The sequence below is a fragment of the Fukomys damarensis genome, unplaced genomic scaffold, assembly GCF_012274545.1.
Source record: "Fukomys damarensis isolate Sample0158 unplaced genomic scaffold, DMR_v1.0_HiC HiC_scaffold_14, whole genome shotgun sequence".
Taxonomy (NCBI): domain Eukaryota; kingdom Metazoa; phylum Chordata; class Mammalia; order Rodentia; family Bathyergidae; genus Fukomys; species Fukomys damarensis.
In genome coordinates, this window is record NW_022900926.1 from 32,046,419 (window position 1) to 32,064,265 (window position 17,847).

Here is a 17,847-nt window from a genome sequence, read left to right on the forward strand (position 1 = left end):
AGAGAAATTTAAAGTACTTTTAAAATTTGGAAGACACCGGGCATGGTGGCTCACGTAATCCTAGCACACATGGTGGTGTAATCGAGCACACTGGGAGGCTGAGGCAGGAGGATCGCCTTGAATTCAAAGCCAGCCTGGGCTACATAGCAAAATAATAAATAAGTAAATAAATAAATAAATAAATAAATAAGTAAATAAATAAAATTTTTAAAGATTTTTAAGGATTTAGAAGATGCTTTTTTTCATTTTTCACAGGGGACAGTCTAAACTGCACAGAGGAGAAATCAAGTTAAATTCAGAGCTAGATTTAGATGATGCCGTTCTAGAGAAATTTGCTTTCTCCAATGCTCTCTGCCTTTCTGGTAAGTTATTGCTACTTTTTGGAAAAGGTATTAGTTTTCATATCATCGTGGGTTTAAGAATTTGGTAAAGATTTTGTCATGTTTTCACAGAACACAGAACAAAAACGTTTATAGATTACAGATGGTGTAAAACATGGTCCCTGCTGAAGTTACACATTCCATGTTAATTATATTGAGAACACTCACCTCCAAAAGTATTTTTGTACTGTTGCCAGTGCCTGTGTTTGCCGCTCCCCTTCTCTCTGTGTGACTACTGTTACACATTCATGGTCTCCAGTGCAGAGAGACAGTCCTGCTCTCTGTGACTGCCTGGGCATGGCCTCTGTGGAGGAAACCACATTCCTGTTGCACATAAATGGAAGAGTTGCAGCAGCTTTTAACTCTCCCTGAAAGAGCTGTGCCCCCAATAAAACTACCCAAGCTCTGTGTTTCTTTTGCAACAAGTCTGCATCAGGCTGCAGAGACAGACATCTGCGCTTCTGTCCAAGTCCTGCGGAGTAGAAGGCCAGGGAGCCTCACATCCGCTCCTCTGCAGAGCTGCCCCTGTCCAGGTGGCCTCGCACCTTCCAGTTTCTAAGGCACCGTTAGAAAATCCCGTCTGTCTCCTCAGGTCCGCCAACAGGGCTTAGAAATCTGAGTCTCCTGTCGTCTCCTGCATCAGCACTGTCCCTTATCATAACTGTTGTTAAGAGTTCTAGTTTCAATTTTAAGTGCTTTTGCTTCTTAAACTATTGGTGAAATGGCAGCAAGCGTACTGTGCATTTATACATTTGTATAAACGTGATTATGATGGTAAATGTTCCATGTTAACTTTTTTTTCCCTCAGTGAAACTAGCTATTTGGGAAGCAACACTGGATAAATTTATTGAGTCTATTCAGTCAATTCCAGAGGTAATTATTGCAGTTTTATGCTTGTTTTCAAGGGTTGATTTCTATTTGTTTGAGAAAAGTACAAATTCCTCAATGTAACACTATGTGTTTATGAGTATAGTAAAGTAGTAAACACTAGAAAAGCTAGATGAAATTTAAGGGGAAAAAACTTCAATTATGTATAAAATGATGAAAGAGGAAATCTCACATTGTTTTTTTTTTAATTGAATTTATTGGTACATCTAGGTAGACAGTACAGTTACATTCATTACTGGGGTCTTGTACCTTCTCATATTGTTTTTTAAACTCCAGATTACTTTCCTATGTGGCACAATATTAATATAAATAGTAAGAAAAACAGTGAAATCTTTCCTTTTTGAGGAAGGCAATTGCCACCACTTTTTCATGATTAAGAAATATTTAGGGGGCCAGGGATTTAGCTCAGTGGTACCGCCGCCTGCCTCACAAGCGCAAGGACCCAAGTTTGGTCCCTGGTACCAAAAAATAAATAAATAAAAAGAAGTATTTAAAGCCAGCCATGGTGGCACACACACATAATCCTAGCACTCTGGGATGCTGAAGCAGGAGGATCATAAGTTCAAACCCAGCCTTGTCAACTTAGTGACTTAGCAAGAACTTATTTCAAAATTTAAAAGGGGGTGGGTATATAGCTCAGTGTGAAGACCCTGGGTTCAATCCCTAGTACCTCCTCCCAAAAAATTATTTTGCTAAGTTTTGAGAATACTAGCATATAAACATGTATATATTTAGTTATATACATTTACTATATAAAACTATAAGGTTATATTAAAATTTCAAAGTGCATTAAAAATCATTTTTACTATAACTAATTTTTTTTGTGACAGAATAATGTAATTGATTATTCTTGGAAGAAGAGACCCTGCTTTTTCAATAAGAGATGAGAAATGTGTGCCATAGAAAATGTTGATGGGAGGGATGTATTAGTCTGTTACTGTAACTGAAGACCTAAGACAATCAGCTCATATGGAGGGCTTCTTTTGGCTCAGAGTTTGGAGATTGAGTTCATGGTTGGGCAGACCCATTGTTTTGGGGCAGGTGGTAAGAAAACATACCAGAGAAGAAAGCACATGTTTATGTCAGCAAGGAACTGAGTGAGTGGGCGGAGGAGGAGCAGGTCCTTCAGGAGCCCCTCCCCAAGGTCCCGCCTCCTAATGCCAACACCTTCCAGACTGTAAAACAAGCCTTTGACACCAGGGACTTTGGGGGATACTCAAGGTCCAAACTACTGCAAAGGCAAATGAAAAAAAATAAAGTGCAAGATTTCTAGTAAGAGTTTGAAATCTCAGGGCGAGTTAAGATACACATGTGGGACACCATCACTAAGAGTTATTTACATTAAGTTAAAATTATGCCCTTTCAGAATTTGTTTGATGGGCCCAGTTCGTATTGGGAGATACACACATATATACAGTCATTCTTCAGTATCCATGGGAGATTGGCTCCAGACCACGCAGGCTCCCATCCCAGGATTCCAAAGCCTGTGGTGCTCATCTTTATATAAAATGATAGAGATTTGCATATAATGCATGTGCATCCTCTTGTATACCTTAAATCATCTAGACATTACTCGTAATACCTAATACAATATAAATGCTGTATACAGTGGATTGGGTTTTATTTGGTTCTCTGTTGTTTTATTTGTTTGCAATGCTTGGGATCAAACTTGGGGCTTCAAACTTGGTAGGCAAGTCCTGTACAACTAAGATACACTCCCAGCCCTGTAAATGTTGTTATACTGTCATCTTTAGGGAATGATGTCAAGGAAAAATATTCTGCATATCCAGTACAGATGCAATTTTTTTTTTTTTTTTTTTTTTTTGTACCAAGGATCAAACTCAGATCCTTGTGCTTGCGAGGCAGGCAGCGCCACCCCTGAGCTAAATCCCCGGGCCATAGATACAGTATTTTAAAAAATATTTTCTGTGATTAGTTGAGCCCACAGATACAGAACCCACAGGTACTGAGGGCTGACTGTGTATGTGGTTTTCTTCTTTCCCAAATAGGCTTTAAAAGCTGGGAAGAAAGTGAAACTATCTCATAAAGAAGTTATGCAGAAAATGGGTGAACTCTTTGCCCTAAGGTAAAATTTTGTCTTATAAATATTTCATACATTTAGCAATCTCAATAAATCATGGCTGTAGTTTCATGGTAAAGAGTAGACATATAGGCCAGGCATGGTGGTGCACACCTGTAATCTCAGCACTTGGGAGGCTGAGGCAGGAGGATTGCCATAAGTCCAAGGCCAATTTGGGCTACATAGTGAGTTCAAGGCCAGGCTGATCTATATAGTGGGACTCTGTCTCAAAAACAAATAAATTTTTAAGAGAGTAAACACTTATACCTTTGGGAAATTACAGCTATTTCCATTTCATTAATTATAAGCAGGCAGAACTCTCCAACGAGAAGCATGCAGGCTGTAGTAAGACTGTACTAGAGGGAATTCAGCATGGGCAAGAGCGATCTTGCTTAGTCCACATGAAATCCATATCGAGGGGCACAGTAGATGTTAAGGTAGGAAGGTATGTCCTGGAATGTGGCATTGGGAATTCCACTGCATTATAATGCTAAACAGATTTACTGTAATGACTGAAGAAGTTATGTACTATATTTCATTGAACCTGAGACACTAAAATGCCATAGGCAAGGATTATGATGATGCTTTATCATGGAATTTAAGTTTGACACTTACTGAAATAGCCCTTTTAGTCTTATTTGAATATAGACTCTATCACATTCCCATTTGAGCATACATGAAAAGGAAACAAGGAAAACAAACTGTTTAAGATAATGATAAGTCACAACTGTCACATTAACACACCATCCATTTTCAGGCGCTCCCTATTGTAGGATATTAAATGGAAAGAAGTATGTCTTAAAATTGATAAAATACAATAATGTTTTATTTTAGACAAATGTCTAGAAAGATTTTCAGTGTCTGATTCCTGTAATTTCCCCGGGTTTTACGGGCCTCGTTTCTCTCACTGGGTAGCCCTGTCCACTTTCATCCCTTCTAGTGGAGAATGAGTTACCAGAGCGCCTGAGAGCCAGCCCTCTTCGTCCTCCCTGGGTGCTGTCCCTGGAGAGCAGCGGGCTACCATTTCACCCTCTCCACACTTCTCATGGTAAGGGGCCCCGATTCAGGGTCCCCCACTGTCAGCACCCCACAGCAGATCCCAAAGCCTGTGCTCTACTCTCCTGTCCACTTGGTACCTCAAGCAGAATCTAACATAGGCAATATATTAAAGCTTAAAAGACTATACTTAAGATTCATGGTTTTTATAAATCTTGACTTTTCTTACCCGAAGTTTTCTTAATCTTTATGGTAAAAGTGCTTACTATTAAAAGGAGTATAATGTGTAAAAAGAAACATGGCAAGGTATACTAGATGAAAAATTACATGTAGCATGATTCCATTTGTGTAAGAGAATAAATCCCTAGTTAAAAATATCTATTACACGTGTCCATGCACACACGTATGCGTGTGGAAAGGTCTGGAAGGCCACGTCAGTGTTTGAGCAGGTCCTCCCCTTGGGAAGAGTAAAGGATTTGACGTGTGTGACGGGTTGAGGGCCTACCACTGTTTTTCTGAGTTCTTCTCTAAGGTATTCTTTTCTAGTTAATGGCTATTCATGCATAACTTTTACAACTTAAATTTTCTCCTTTTTTCAACCCCCACCCCTTTTAACTTTTCATTTTGAAAGTTTCTCTGTATTGCTCAGGCTAGGCTTGAACTAGGTCCTCCTTGGGCCTTCCCCTTCCACAGTTCTGGGATTACAGGTACTACCACACCTAGCTCATGTAAGTTTTTGACGTAATCTTGGGCCTCTTTATAGAAAAGCAGAAATTAAGAGAATGTGTCTGTTTGCTTGCCCTGTGTTTGCATAATGACTGGAAGGGAAAAAGGAAACGTAATGATTGCTCCTGGGAGGGAGAGGCTGAAAATAACAGGAATAAGATTTACAATTTCTATCTTATGTCTGTCTAGTTTTTGTGTCATGCCTCCTATCCCCAAAAATCATGTGCATATATATTGTAAAACCTTAAATAAGGTAGAAATTGAAAACAAAATAGTTTTCTAGTTCATAAATTTTTTGTCTTATTTGTATATTTTAGATATACATAGCATTCATCGTAGGCAGTTTGTACCTGTGCATGATATATCTTGATTCTTTATTCCCCAATTCCCTCCCCTCCCTTCAACCCATATTGTTATTAAAGACTGAATTTAGTTGAGATATTTGAAATTTTGCAAATTTTTAATTTACATATGTGTCATAAGTATTTTGCAAAGTCAGCATTTAAGAATACTTTCATATAACACCATGTAAATATAAAATGTATAAGTGACTTTTAGTGCAAGGCTAATAAAAATGTGATTTTCTCTTTTTTTAAAGACACCGTATAAACTTGAGTTCAGACTTCTTGATAACTCCTGATTTCTACTGGGACCGAGAAAACCTGGAAGAACTTTATGATAAAACTTGTCAATTCCTCAGCATTACTCGAAGAGTTAAGGTATGCATTCTGCACTTACATTAAGAGCAATGCAGCTGGGCATGAAGATGCTGCCTGGAATCCCAGCACTCCAGAGAGAAAGGAGGATGGATCTTTTTTTTTTTTTTTTTTTTGAGTTCAAGGTCAGCCTGGGCTACATAGTGAGTTCAAGGCCAGCCTGAACTACATAGTGAAACCTTGTCTCAAAAAATATAACAAAAAGAGAATAGACGTGTTGCTTATAATTTGTATGACTATGCAAGTTTAAATTAAGTGAATGTGCTTAACTGCTATCAGAGAAATCTCATGTTTGACTTCTGTTCCAATCTCTTTCAGTGTCCTATTCTTTCCCTCATCCTCCATATAATTGCTTTTTATGTCAAGGGATTGTCTGATATTTGTTAAGACTAGTGAATATTTGTGAGAATTTGGAGGCCTAACAGCTCATTAGGAAGTTCTTCCCAAGTTTTAAGCACGAGTTTCTGGGATCACGAACTAGTGTGGTGACTGTGGAAACAGAATAAACTGGAGAAAAAATCCTGTAAGGTGGAATGAAGTGATTCATAAATGGAGGCCAGGAAGAGGAGCAGGGGACTGCTGTTTGTCAGTGGGTGACAGGGGGAAAGGTGGCAAACCAGGTAAGTAGAGACTAACTTAAGATAGGCTGAGATAGGCACCAAGATACTCAACTGGGGCTGAAGATGTGGCTCAGTGGTAGAGCACTTGCTAGCGTGGGTGAGGCCCTGGGTTCAATCCCCAGCACTGCCCCCCATTCAGAAGAGTAGAAGCACAGCGAGGAGACTTCTGTGTCCAGCTCACTGTGGAGGCGGCAGTGCTGGGGTAAAGGTGGGCATGACCGTAGCAACAGAAGAGGTCCCTGTGGCAGCACACACCTGCAATCCCAGCACTCTGAGAGGTCAAGGCCAGGAAGATCACAAGTTTAAGCCTCGCCTGGGCAACTTAGCAAGACCTTCCCTCAACACAAATTGTTTAAGGCTAGGGATGTAAGGTCAGTGCAAAGGCCCTACCTTAAATTCACAATACAAAATAAAAAATTTTAAACAGGAATTTGGCTCCGTACTCCTTGGGTTCAAATATGTAGAACCACAGGGGTGGGGGCCTATCCATGCCCTTCCTTTTCTGCTGATGTATCCTATTGTCTGGTTTAGAAGCCAGTCTGAGATTGAGTTCCTCCCCAAAAGGATTAACATTTATTAACATATTCAGCTGGAAGAACCAAGTGTTGACCCAGTTTCTGGAACCGTAGACCTGTGCAGAAAGCCCTTGCAGAGTTGGTGTAATCACTTTGCAAGACAGGTTGGCAGTTTCTCATAAAGTTAATCGTGGTCTTACCATAAGACCCATCAATTCCATTTCTAAGTATTACCCACAAGAAATGAAAACACGTTACCTTATACAGATTTGTACAAAATGTTTGTAGATATATTCCTAGTCAAAAACTGGAACCCCCCCCACAAAAAAAAAAAACTGTAACCAACCAAATGGCCATTCGTAAGTGAATGAAAAAAACAAAACATAGTTAAACCATAGTTTAATACCACTATGCAATAAAAGCAGTTACTGGCTCATACAGCAACATAGGTAAATCTCCAAATCATTATGCTGAGGAGAAGCAAAATACAAAAGCAATGTGCTATTGGATTTGTAAGGCATTCTAGACAATCTAATCTAAAGAAAATACATCAGCCGGGGATCTAGCTCAGTGGTTCTGCTGCCTGCCTCACAAGCACAAGGTCCCAAGTTTAATCCCAGGTACCAAAACACAAAACAAAAAAACACACAACAAAATGAAGTACATCACTGATTCCGCAAGGTTTGGGGGCTGCACTGCAAAGGGTGATGGGAACTTTTTGTGGCTGTAGTTACATGGGTATATATCAAAATCCTTTGAATTATGTACTTGGAATGGGTGCGTTTTATATGAATTATGTGTCAGTTTGAAAACAATCTCATCAAAATCTCAGTGTTCAGCTGCACTGCCCATGAATCTGTTCTTTGCCCTTGTTATTTACAGAGACAGGGTAGAACTGATTCTTCTGATGAGCTCAGTGTCACTGCCACCAAGGAGATAGATGCAGACTTCTGTCCCTCTTCTGACAGCCAGCTTGCTCTGCTTAATTAATAAAAGACTAAGCAATAGCCACGACAACCAGCTGTCTGGCAGGCTTGAGCTCAGACACACAGACCCATCTTGTGGCCACCCTCACATTACAGTATTCTTCCATATCGATGTCCATGATATCCTTCACTTGCCCCTCCTGGGTGAGAGTACAAGAGAGTAAGATTAGTCACCAATGATGATGGTTTGAGCAATTAAGCAGTGAGGGGAGAAGTAAAAAGATAATGATGTCTTTCTAGAATTTAACTCAAGCTGGTCTTGGTGGTGCATTCCTGTAATCCCACACTCTGAGAAGCAGAGACAGGAAGATCTAAAGGTTGAGCACACCTGATGACTTAACAAGATCTATTGTCAAAATAAGGCTACAGATATAGCTCAATACAAAAGCATTGAGTTTAATCCCCAATACCACCAAAAAAATAAAAACGAAAAGCTTATGCAAATCCCTGTTTAACATTAAAGCTGCAGTAAAAGATGAGAAATGTAAAAGGACCAATAAGAAAATAGTAGCGCAGTGACTAATCACCTAGCTGAACAAGACTTAACTATTAACAAAGAAAAACAAAACCCTCAGAGAAACTGCTACTTCATTGTTATCTGCCAAACCAGAGGAAGGGACATGAAACACTTCAGGCTTGCCCAGGGACAGAGCTCCTCCAAATGGACTGACTTCTCCACTACTGGAAAGTTGTTTGAGCCACCCAGAGCTCTGACAGAGCGAGGCTCACTCAATCCCCGAATGTGAAGGTTCCTGTAGGTCCACCCTGTGGCAGTCATTTTAAAATATCTAATGTAAACTGTATTAAAAATACAGTAATGGGCTTCTGAAACCTTAAAGATCGCCTGGGAAAAATGCATAGTACTGCACCAAATCAGTGCTACAAAAGAAATATTTGCTCTTCAGTCTGGCACTATTAAAAATACATCTTGGGCCGGAGATTTAGCTCAGTGGTTCCGCCGCCTGCCTTGGAAGAGCATGGGCCAGAGTTCAATCCCCGGTACCAAAAACAAAAATACATTTCAATCCCCAGTACCAAAAAAAAAAAAGTCTCACATGGGCCAGGGATGTAGCTCAGTGGTACTGCACCTGCCTTGAGTTCAATTGCTGGTAGCCCCTGCCCAAAAAAAAAACCTTGTCTCAAAATTTTTTAGAATGGGGGGTAGAATGGGGGTGTGCCTCATTGTGAAAGCACTAGATTCAGTCCCCTTAACACCAAGCAAAAAAGAAAAATTATAGATCTCATACTCTGAAATAGATGTGATTTGATTAATTGTTTGGGCTAGGACCATCTTTGCCAACATCTCACCAGGTGAGCCCAAACCCCAGCTTGTTTTATGCTTCTGGAGGACTTTGTACAGAACTCTCCAATTCATTACTTCGACTGCACTGTGATGATCTGATTTAGTTTTGCCTCTTGAGCTATGCATTTTCTGTGGGATGTTCTGGGTCTTTGGGGTCTCCAGAATATCTGGGCATGTTAGGCCTTTCTTGGGGGAAAGGGTACAGTTGAGACAAGGTCTCACTATGTGATTCAGGCTGATGCTGAACTCTGTGGCCCAGGCTGGCGAACTTGTGATGCTCCTGCCTCACCTTCCAAGTGCTAGGATTACAGGAATGCACGCCTGGCATCTTAGGCTTTTTATATGAAAAAAAAATCTATAAAAAGTATGTAGCCAGAGTAGAAAGATACAGAATTCCTTGGTCTACATTTCCTTACAAATGCCTGACATCTCCATAGCTGACAGGCAACCTTAAACTGTTTTGTAGTCCTTAACAATAGAAAGCTAATATTCCTTACCTGATCTCAGTCTTAGATGTCTTCTGGTGGTAGATCGCCCACAGGAGTTATGAACCTAAATGTTCTAACTACGTTTCTCGAATTTTTTAGCATCCCCAAAGCAGGCAAGACTGGCTGAACTGTGTAAGATTATTTGGAGGGGGTTTGTGTCAGCTTTATGTCACTGTTAACAAAGTGCTTGAGATAATTAACATGTGAAGAGCTTCATTTTTGGCTCACGGTTTTGGAAATTGTAGTTATTGGCCCATTTGGGGCCTGTGGCAAGGCAGCGTATTTTGACAGGAGCACAGAGCAGAGCAAAACTCCATCACAAGCCAGGAACAGAGAGGAAGAATCAAGGTCCCACAGTCCTCTTCAGGGACACACTCCCGGTGACCTAGACTTCCCATTAGGCCCTTAAAGGTTCTAGTACTTCCCAACAGCGCCACTGTGGGGACCAAGCCTTTATTTAACACATGTGCTTTTAGGGGACACTTAACATCCACTATATAGCAGGACTAAAGAATGAGAACTGGTCCTGATTTTCAGCAAGCTTGTAATCTTTCAAGACTCTTCGATGAAGAGGGTTTTTTTTCCATCAAAAGTCTTGAGAAAAATGGGGGTGACTGGGTGTCAGACATGGTGAAAAGCAGAAAAATTGAGACCAGAGGTCAAGTCCTTTCATAAAAAGATTCAGAGAGCAGTTACATGGGTGTCACGGGACAGAAACCTGTCTGTACCAGTGCTGGCCTGTTTTCTCCTTAGCAGCCTTCGAGTTCCGTAATTGAAGCTTCTCTCCACATGCCGTCTCCTTCACCAGCACTCATTTCCATGACTCCTCCTCTTGCCTTTGCCCAGTCATTTCTACATGATGTACCTTTGACAGTCCAGTCCCTTTGCCTTCTGAATGTTTTCTCGTTGCCTCCTCAATTTCACAGATCCTCGTCTGCAGCATTGCAGCTTCTTGAGGTCAGAGACCATAATTATTGGCTTCCCAATTCTTGGCAAATATACCACGTATATAATAGGTACTCAGTACTAGCAGAGAAAAAATCAGTAACAAGATTTCAAAATGAAATGGATTATATTCTGAACTTTTTCTGCTGTTTCAATGGCAAGACCATCTAGCCTCAGCTGTCTAGTCATTCAGTGGGAAACAGAAGTCATCGTGGAGTCCTTTCTGCTTCACCTTCTACATGCCATCAGACCACCTTTTCATTTCCCCGTGTGCCACGTGTTTGCCGGCACATAATTACTGAAAAGCCTGTGACAGACCGACCCAAGGGGAGGGTACCACACTGGCTGCTCCCCCACCTAGAGCAGTCTGTGTCCTTGCATGTTTTCCAGCCTCTCGAGCAGACCTTTTCCCAGTCCTGTTGTACCTTCTGGCCCAAAGACAGAAAGTCTATCTACTGAGTATTTACTGGTTAAACAAATGACTCCTTTTTACTTGCAGAAAATTTATAACCTATTAGTTTGCTGTTGCTGCTATAACAAATTACCACAAGCCTAGAAGCTTAACACAAATTTATCACTGTTTTGTTGGTCAGAAGCCTGGTACAGCTTGTCACTTGACTAAGATCAAGGTGTTGGCAGGGCTGTATTCCTTTTTGGAGGCAAGCAGGATCCATTTCCTTACCTTTCCCAGCTCTTCGAGGCTGCCTGTACTCTGCATTTGTACCCCTTCCTGTCTAGCAAAGGTAGGTGAGTGGTCCTCACATCTGATCATCCTACATAGGGACCCTTATGATTACACTGGCCCTACCCAGCTATCTAGTCTCGTCTCTCAAGTTTGCCTGATTAGCAGCCTTAGTTTCATAATCTTTAAAATTTTTCTTTTGCCATTTTCATAGGCTCTAGGAATGTAGGGTGGGGAGTACTATTTTAACTACAGTATTTGGGATATACAAGGGGTGATCAAAATACAGTAGATGTTTAAAACTTACAGTAGCCAAGTGTGGTGGTGCACGCCTGTAACCCCAGCACTGGGGAGGCTGAGGCAGGAGGATCATTGCGAGTTCGAGACCAGCCTGGGCTACATAGTGAGTTCCAGGTCAGTCGCAATTACATAGTGAGACCCTGTCTCCCAAAAAAATAAAAAATAAAAAAAATAAAAATTACAGTAAGAAACATTGCCACTAATTCCAGCCAGAACACTTTGCCATGCTTTGAACACACAGTATAGGGACTCTGACTTGCACGTCACTGTAGGAGCTTTGGAATGAAGAGCCATTAAATGTAACAAGTAGGAGTCTTTTGGAAATGTTGGGAGAGTGGTAGCAACATCTCATTTCTGATAATAAAGTGGAGGTCAAAGTTAAAATTAAAGGCCAAGTCAGTAGTTTAACAAGAAAAGCAAGCTTAAAGATGAACATGTTCTAGACCAGTGATCTAGATCAGAGATGGCAAAACTTTTGGAGACCAAGTGCCCAAACTGCACTATAATTAAACTCAAATACGGAGGTTTTAGTTTTAAAAAAAAAAAACGCAGGCTGGGGATGTAGCTCAGTGGTGCTGCTGCACCTGCCTGGAAAGCTCAAGATCCTAAGTTCAATTCCCGGTACCAGAAAATAAATATAAATAAAAAATTTTTAAACTCACATTTGGCTCACATGCTGACAGAGACAGTTCTGCATGCCACAGGTTTACCACCATTCTTCTAGAGCCAGATGAAGCAGTCAACAGAAAAATTTGGGATGAATAGGGATGCAAAAGCATTGCTCTAAAATCAAACTAGAAACTGCAAGGTCAACTCCACCCAAATAAATGTTATACACTAATAAAAATAAATTTTTTTAAATTGTACATATAGCCGGGCATGGTGGTGCACGCCTGTAATCCCAGCACTCGGGAGGCTTAGGCAGGAGGATCACTGTGAGTTTGAGACCAGCCTGGGCTACATAGTGAGTTCCAGGTCAGTCTCAACTACATAGTGAGACCCTGTCTCAAGCCCCCCCCCAAAAAATTGTACATATATATGGATATGTATAATTACATATATATGCAGTTAAACATTAGCTATTACTGCCCAATGTCAGAAAAAGGTTACAAAAGCCAGCCCCACATATAAATCTCTCTTCTTCAACCAACCTGCTTCAATGTGGACAAGGTGTTCCACATAATCTTAGAATGTAAATGATCCAAAAAATCAAATAATCTCAAAGTCATTTACAATATGGCAAAAAAAAACCTACCATAAAATCTGGGATACAGGACTGCGTGGTTACATGTCTGTGATCCCACCACTCTGGGAGGCTGAAATAAGAGAATCAAAGTTGGGAGTCCAGCCCAGGAAACTGAACGACTTGGCAAGACCTTATCTCAGAATAAAAAATAAAAGGGCTCGAGATGGGTGCAGCTCAGTGCAAAGGCTCCAGGTTCAATCTCCAGTTCTGGGAGAAAAAAGAAAATCTGGAATATACGTGAATGTTATCCACATTTCAGTGTTACCTCATTGATCCTCTGTGCAGAATTCTAATGAATGTGAACATTCTAATGATGCACTGACTGACATGTCCTGTCAGTCCCTGTACATGCATTTGTGCTTAGTTAGTTCTCACTGCACCTTCAACATGCCCCATAAAATCTATTTTTAAAGTGTTTCTAGACTTTCCAGTTTTCAGAGCTAAGTACAGAGATACTAGGTAGCCATGACTATCAGTAACATCTAAGTTTTTTGAGTGTTATTTTCCATGAACTACCATCAATCAGGCATCATAATGCAGCCTTCTCAGTTGTGAGGAAGTACTGCCATCTAATGGTGAGTTTGCAGCAGGTCAAGCATTAAGGAGTTTTTTTCAAGGTAACCATTGTTTTTATCATCCTTAGTCCATGCTTTTTTTTTTTAATTGCATCCTAAATTTGGCTTATTTTTCTTGCTAAAAACAAAGACAGCTACCAGAAACTAGGACTTAAAAATTTTATTTTTAAATCTTTTAACATCTTAAAGTAGATTAGCATGCATAGTTCATTAAATCTGCATTACAAAACAGCTCTGGGTAGATTGACTAGAAAGCAAACAAAGGCTGGTTGGTTGCCTTTGGGGATAGGACTGGAGAGCAAGAGTTCAAAAGATGACTTTCACTCTTAATGCATATGCAGAAGTTTGAAGCAAGTGACCAGATTACCCATTATCTTAGTAAGCTGTTTAAAAACAAACTAAGATCTTTCTTATACAGGTCATGAATGAAAAACTCCAGCACTGCATGGAACTAACAGATCTAATGCGTAATCACCTGAATGAGAAGAGGGCACTCCGCCTGGAGTGGATGATTGTCATCCTCATCACCATAGAGGTGAGTAGAAACACTACTGCAGTCATTTACCACCTTTTTATAAATACAGGGCCTGTGACAACGAAGACCACTTGGGGACACAAAATTATAGCAGAAAAGGGGTTGACATTGTTCCAGTGACTAAGTCTGTTTGTAACTAAGGTTGTATCAAGTAACCCATCTGGAAGTCTTTTTCGTTCCTATCAGTCATTCTTTGCCATGAAATTAATTACTCTTTTTATCATCCTAAGGTAATGTTTGAGCTGGGACGAGTATTTTTCTGATCATGTGATAACCAAAAGTGTCACTGCAGGAGATGTTCAACTTCTACAATCAAAACGGAATGTTCACTACTGTGTGATTATCTTCATATGTAGTTAAGACATACATATAATAGTCTTTTTCAGCCCCTAAACATTGTTAAATAAAAATTATAAACAATCTAGTGTTTGGGTCACCGAGTTCAAAAGCACAATACTTCAGTAAAGAACTTTGGATAATAACCCTATAGGTGTAGGAAACCCAGGCAAAGGTTATGCCTTAACAACCAAAAGACTTAAGATTTTGGACACTAATCTTTAACCTACACTGGGGAAAGCTAATCTTGGCACTGGCTAAAAGAACCACACAGGAAATGAGTGTTGGAATCAATATAACAATATCAACACAGGCTTTTGATGGCAGAAATAAACTTTTTATACCTATTTTAGATGGCATAATGTATGACTGCTCACTGGCACTTTTACTAATCAATACGTTGTCCTTTCACCAAGTAAATCCCATTATCTTCCCCAGGTGTATTTTTGTTTCACACATACTTTAGGGAAATTAAAAAAATATTAGCAATTTAACATACATAACTTACCATCTTCAACTGGCTTTTTCTAAAAAAAATATATATATTTTTATACATAAATCTCCTTGCCCCATTAGTCCTCATCAGGATAAACAATGTTCCTTTTTCATATATATTATTCACAGTATTACTTTGTTTTGAAATGGGGTGCTATGACTTTACACCTTAACTGCTAAAAAGTATATAACCCTTTACTGAAGGAAATGTTATTTACTGTAATACTGCTGAAGTGAACATCTTAATATCTTTCTCACCAGTTTTAGTAGCTGCTTTTCCACCAGAGGTACTCAAGGATGCAGGTGATAGTTGAACTGCTTTTAGATCAAGTTCTATGTCGTGTCCTAAAATCTGCATCCCTGTGTACACAAATGCCTGCAAAGTGGATCAAGCCTGTTCTCCTAGCTCATCTTCCCTCCCATTTTACATTTTAAAGGTTCCCTTACCTATCCTGAAGCTTGGTTTCCTATACTTTAAATATTTTTAAAACCTTGGGAAGCCACACCCAGAGAAGAATTTGAAATCAACTCCTTGAATCAAGACCATTAAAATTTCCATCTGTGGGGCTGGGGATTTAGCTCTGCTTCCAACGCCCAAGCACAAGGTCCAGAGTTTTATCCCTGTACCAAAAAAAAAAAAAAAAAAAAAAAAAAAAAAAATCCATCTATGAAACATATTTTTAATAAAACCATACACCAACAAATGAATATGTACAATTTGCTATGTAGGTGAAATAACAATCTGTTTTGTGTTTGGGGATGGAACATGAGGTTTGCACAGATTAGCTATGTGCTCCACCACACAGCTACATCCCAGCCCTTTATTCTGAGACAGGACAGGGTCTCACCAAGTTACGTGGGCTTGCTTCAAATGTGCTGCCCTCCCTGCCTCAGCCTCCCAAGTAGCCGAGATCACTGGTGAGTGCTACCACTATTAATAATCCAGAAAGAACACGAGAGCCTCTGGTGCCTTATGACTACACAGCAAATTTAAAATGTTTATTGTTACAAAGAATGAATGAATAGAGCCCGGGATTTAGCTCAATGGTTCCACTGGCCTACCTCTAAAAGCACAAGGACAGTTTGATCCCCGGTACCAAAAAAGAAAAAAAAAGAATGAAAGAACAAAAGTATATTTTCATAAACATTTATTGTATCAAAATTTTTGTGGGGGAAATTAACAAATACACTGTCAAGAAGAAAAGGGAATAATATAAAGTTTGAATAATTCACTACATATAAAGACTTAAAGGTGGTTTAACAACATTGTTAGGTATCACGTCACTATGGTACAAATTTATTTCTTAAGATTTTTATTAAAATCTTCAAATTAAAATTCACAAGAAGTTTTAAAAATTTGTAAAGCAAAGAAAAAATATTCAGCATCACCATCTCTTCTTACCAAAATCACCAAGAATTTACACCAGAATATTTGGAGTCTAAAGTGTGTACATTTCTCCACTTGCTCTCAAGGAGGCATCAAATTACAATCATACATGAAAATTCAGTGACCATTAATAGCTGTACAGCTCTATTACCTTGGGTAAGTAATTGGACTTCTCAGCCTTGATTTTCTAATCTGTAAAACGGCTGTAAAGATTAGTAAAATATGTGAAGTTATGACAGCGTTAACTATTACTACAATCCATCTACGTAAAATTTCATGTATGAATCCCCGGTACAAAAGAAATTTTTTTCATATATGATTTTTCACTTTGTTTATTGGTACATTATTATACAGTATAGTTACATTCATTGAGATCTTGTACCTCTACATGAGAGGTCTTGGTTCTCATTTTTCCCCTTGTCCCTGTCCTCCCTTCACCCCCTCCTCCCCTCCCCACCTACAAACACTTTATTTCCATCTTTTTATTATCTCACACTTTTTTCTTTTCCCTTATTACCCTTCCCCTACCCATCCCACCTTCCCTACAACTTTAGCCCCTTTTCTTCCCATTTCACAATGTCAGTAATCTCATTAGGATCTTATGTATTATTACAGTTTATTCACACCAGAGATGATTTTTCACTTTGGAAGGTGAACAAACTTCCAGGACTCCCCTCTGAATCTTTTAACGTGTCTAAGACTAAAAAGATAATGTTACTGAATCCTCCTCCAACAATGGAGTAGTTCACTTAAATATAAAGCAGTACCAGGCCAGGGATTTGGCTCAGTGGCAGTGTCTGACTGGCAAGCACAAGGTCCTAGTTCGATCCCTGGTTACACCACCTCCACCACCACCAACACACCATCACAAAACAGTACTTCCCACAAAAAAAGTAGCACTTAAAATGAGTAGGCTCTTCAGTGCAAGCCAAAAACACCTTTTAAAACTTCACATTATATAAACAGCAGGCAGCTGCCTTGAGGTTCCTTAAGATAACCCCAGCAAAGGAGAATTTGTGTGTGTGTGTGTGTGTGTGAATACAAGCCAGGCGTGATGCTGCATGCCTGTAATCCCTGTAACCCCTAGGGCTGAGGCAGGACAAACACAAATTCTAGCCCAGGCTGGACAACTCAGTGACTCGGTAAGACCTTGCCTCGAAGGCTGAAGATATAGCTGAGTTCCAAAGCCCTGGGTTCATTCCCCACTTTCGCCTGCCATAAAAAATTTTAAAACCCTAGTTTTATCATTTTTTAGCAGACTATATTCAGCTATTTTAAATTACTGTCTTTCTGCTACAAACTGTCATTGCAAACACCCATACTGACCACCCCCTTCTCCCCCCCGCCACACAAATCAGAAGCTCTGGGGCTGCAGCTGGAAAGTCAGGGGTTTTTTTGTTTGTTTTTGGTTTTTTGAGACGGTCTCAACTATGTAGTTGAGACTGCTCCTGAACTCACTATATAGCCCAGGCTGGTCTCGAGCTCACAGTGATCCTCCTGCCTCAGCTTCCTGAGTGCTGGGATTACAGTTGTGTACCACCATGCATGGCTGGATTGGAAAGTCAGTTTCTTAACAACTCTCCAGGAGATTCTTGTGTTTACCAAACTCTGAGAAGCTAACTTAGAACCTTCTGGTTTGCACTGGGTT

At 39.9% G+C, this 17,847-nt stretch overlaps 1 protein-coding gene across 7 annotated transcripts in view; it reads left to right on the plus strand.

The window, feature by feature from the left end:
- Rmnd1 (required for meiotic nuclear division 1 homolog) overlaps positions 1-14,658 on the plus strand; it is a 37,808-nt gene extending 23,150 nt beyond the window's left edge. For 2 of the 7 annotated variants that reach the window (XM_010628849.3, XM_010628847.3), the window contains exons 7-12: positions 256-362; positions 1,189-1,253; positions 3,278-3,354; positions 5,669-5,789; positions 13,865-13,981; positions 14,212-14,652. In XM_010628849.3, coding sequence (XP_010627151.1) covers positions 256-362; positions 1,189-1,253; positions 3,278-3,354; positions 5,669-5,789; positions 13,865-13,981; positions 14,212-14,244 — 520 coding nt within the window. In that variant the 3' untranslated portion in view covers positions 14,245-14,652. Of the gene's footprint in view, positions 1-255; positions 363-1,188; positions 1,254-3,277; positions 3,355-4,263; positions 4,638-5,668; positions 5,790-13,864; positions 13,982-14,211 lie in introns of those variants that run through there. The other 5 variants (XM_010628850.3, XM_010628846.3, XR_004517137.1 and 2 more) reach the window with 5 other exon arrangements.
- The last annotated feature ends 3,189 nt before the right edge of the window (positions 14,659-17,847 follow it).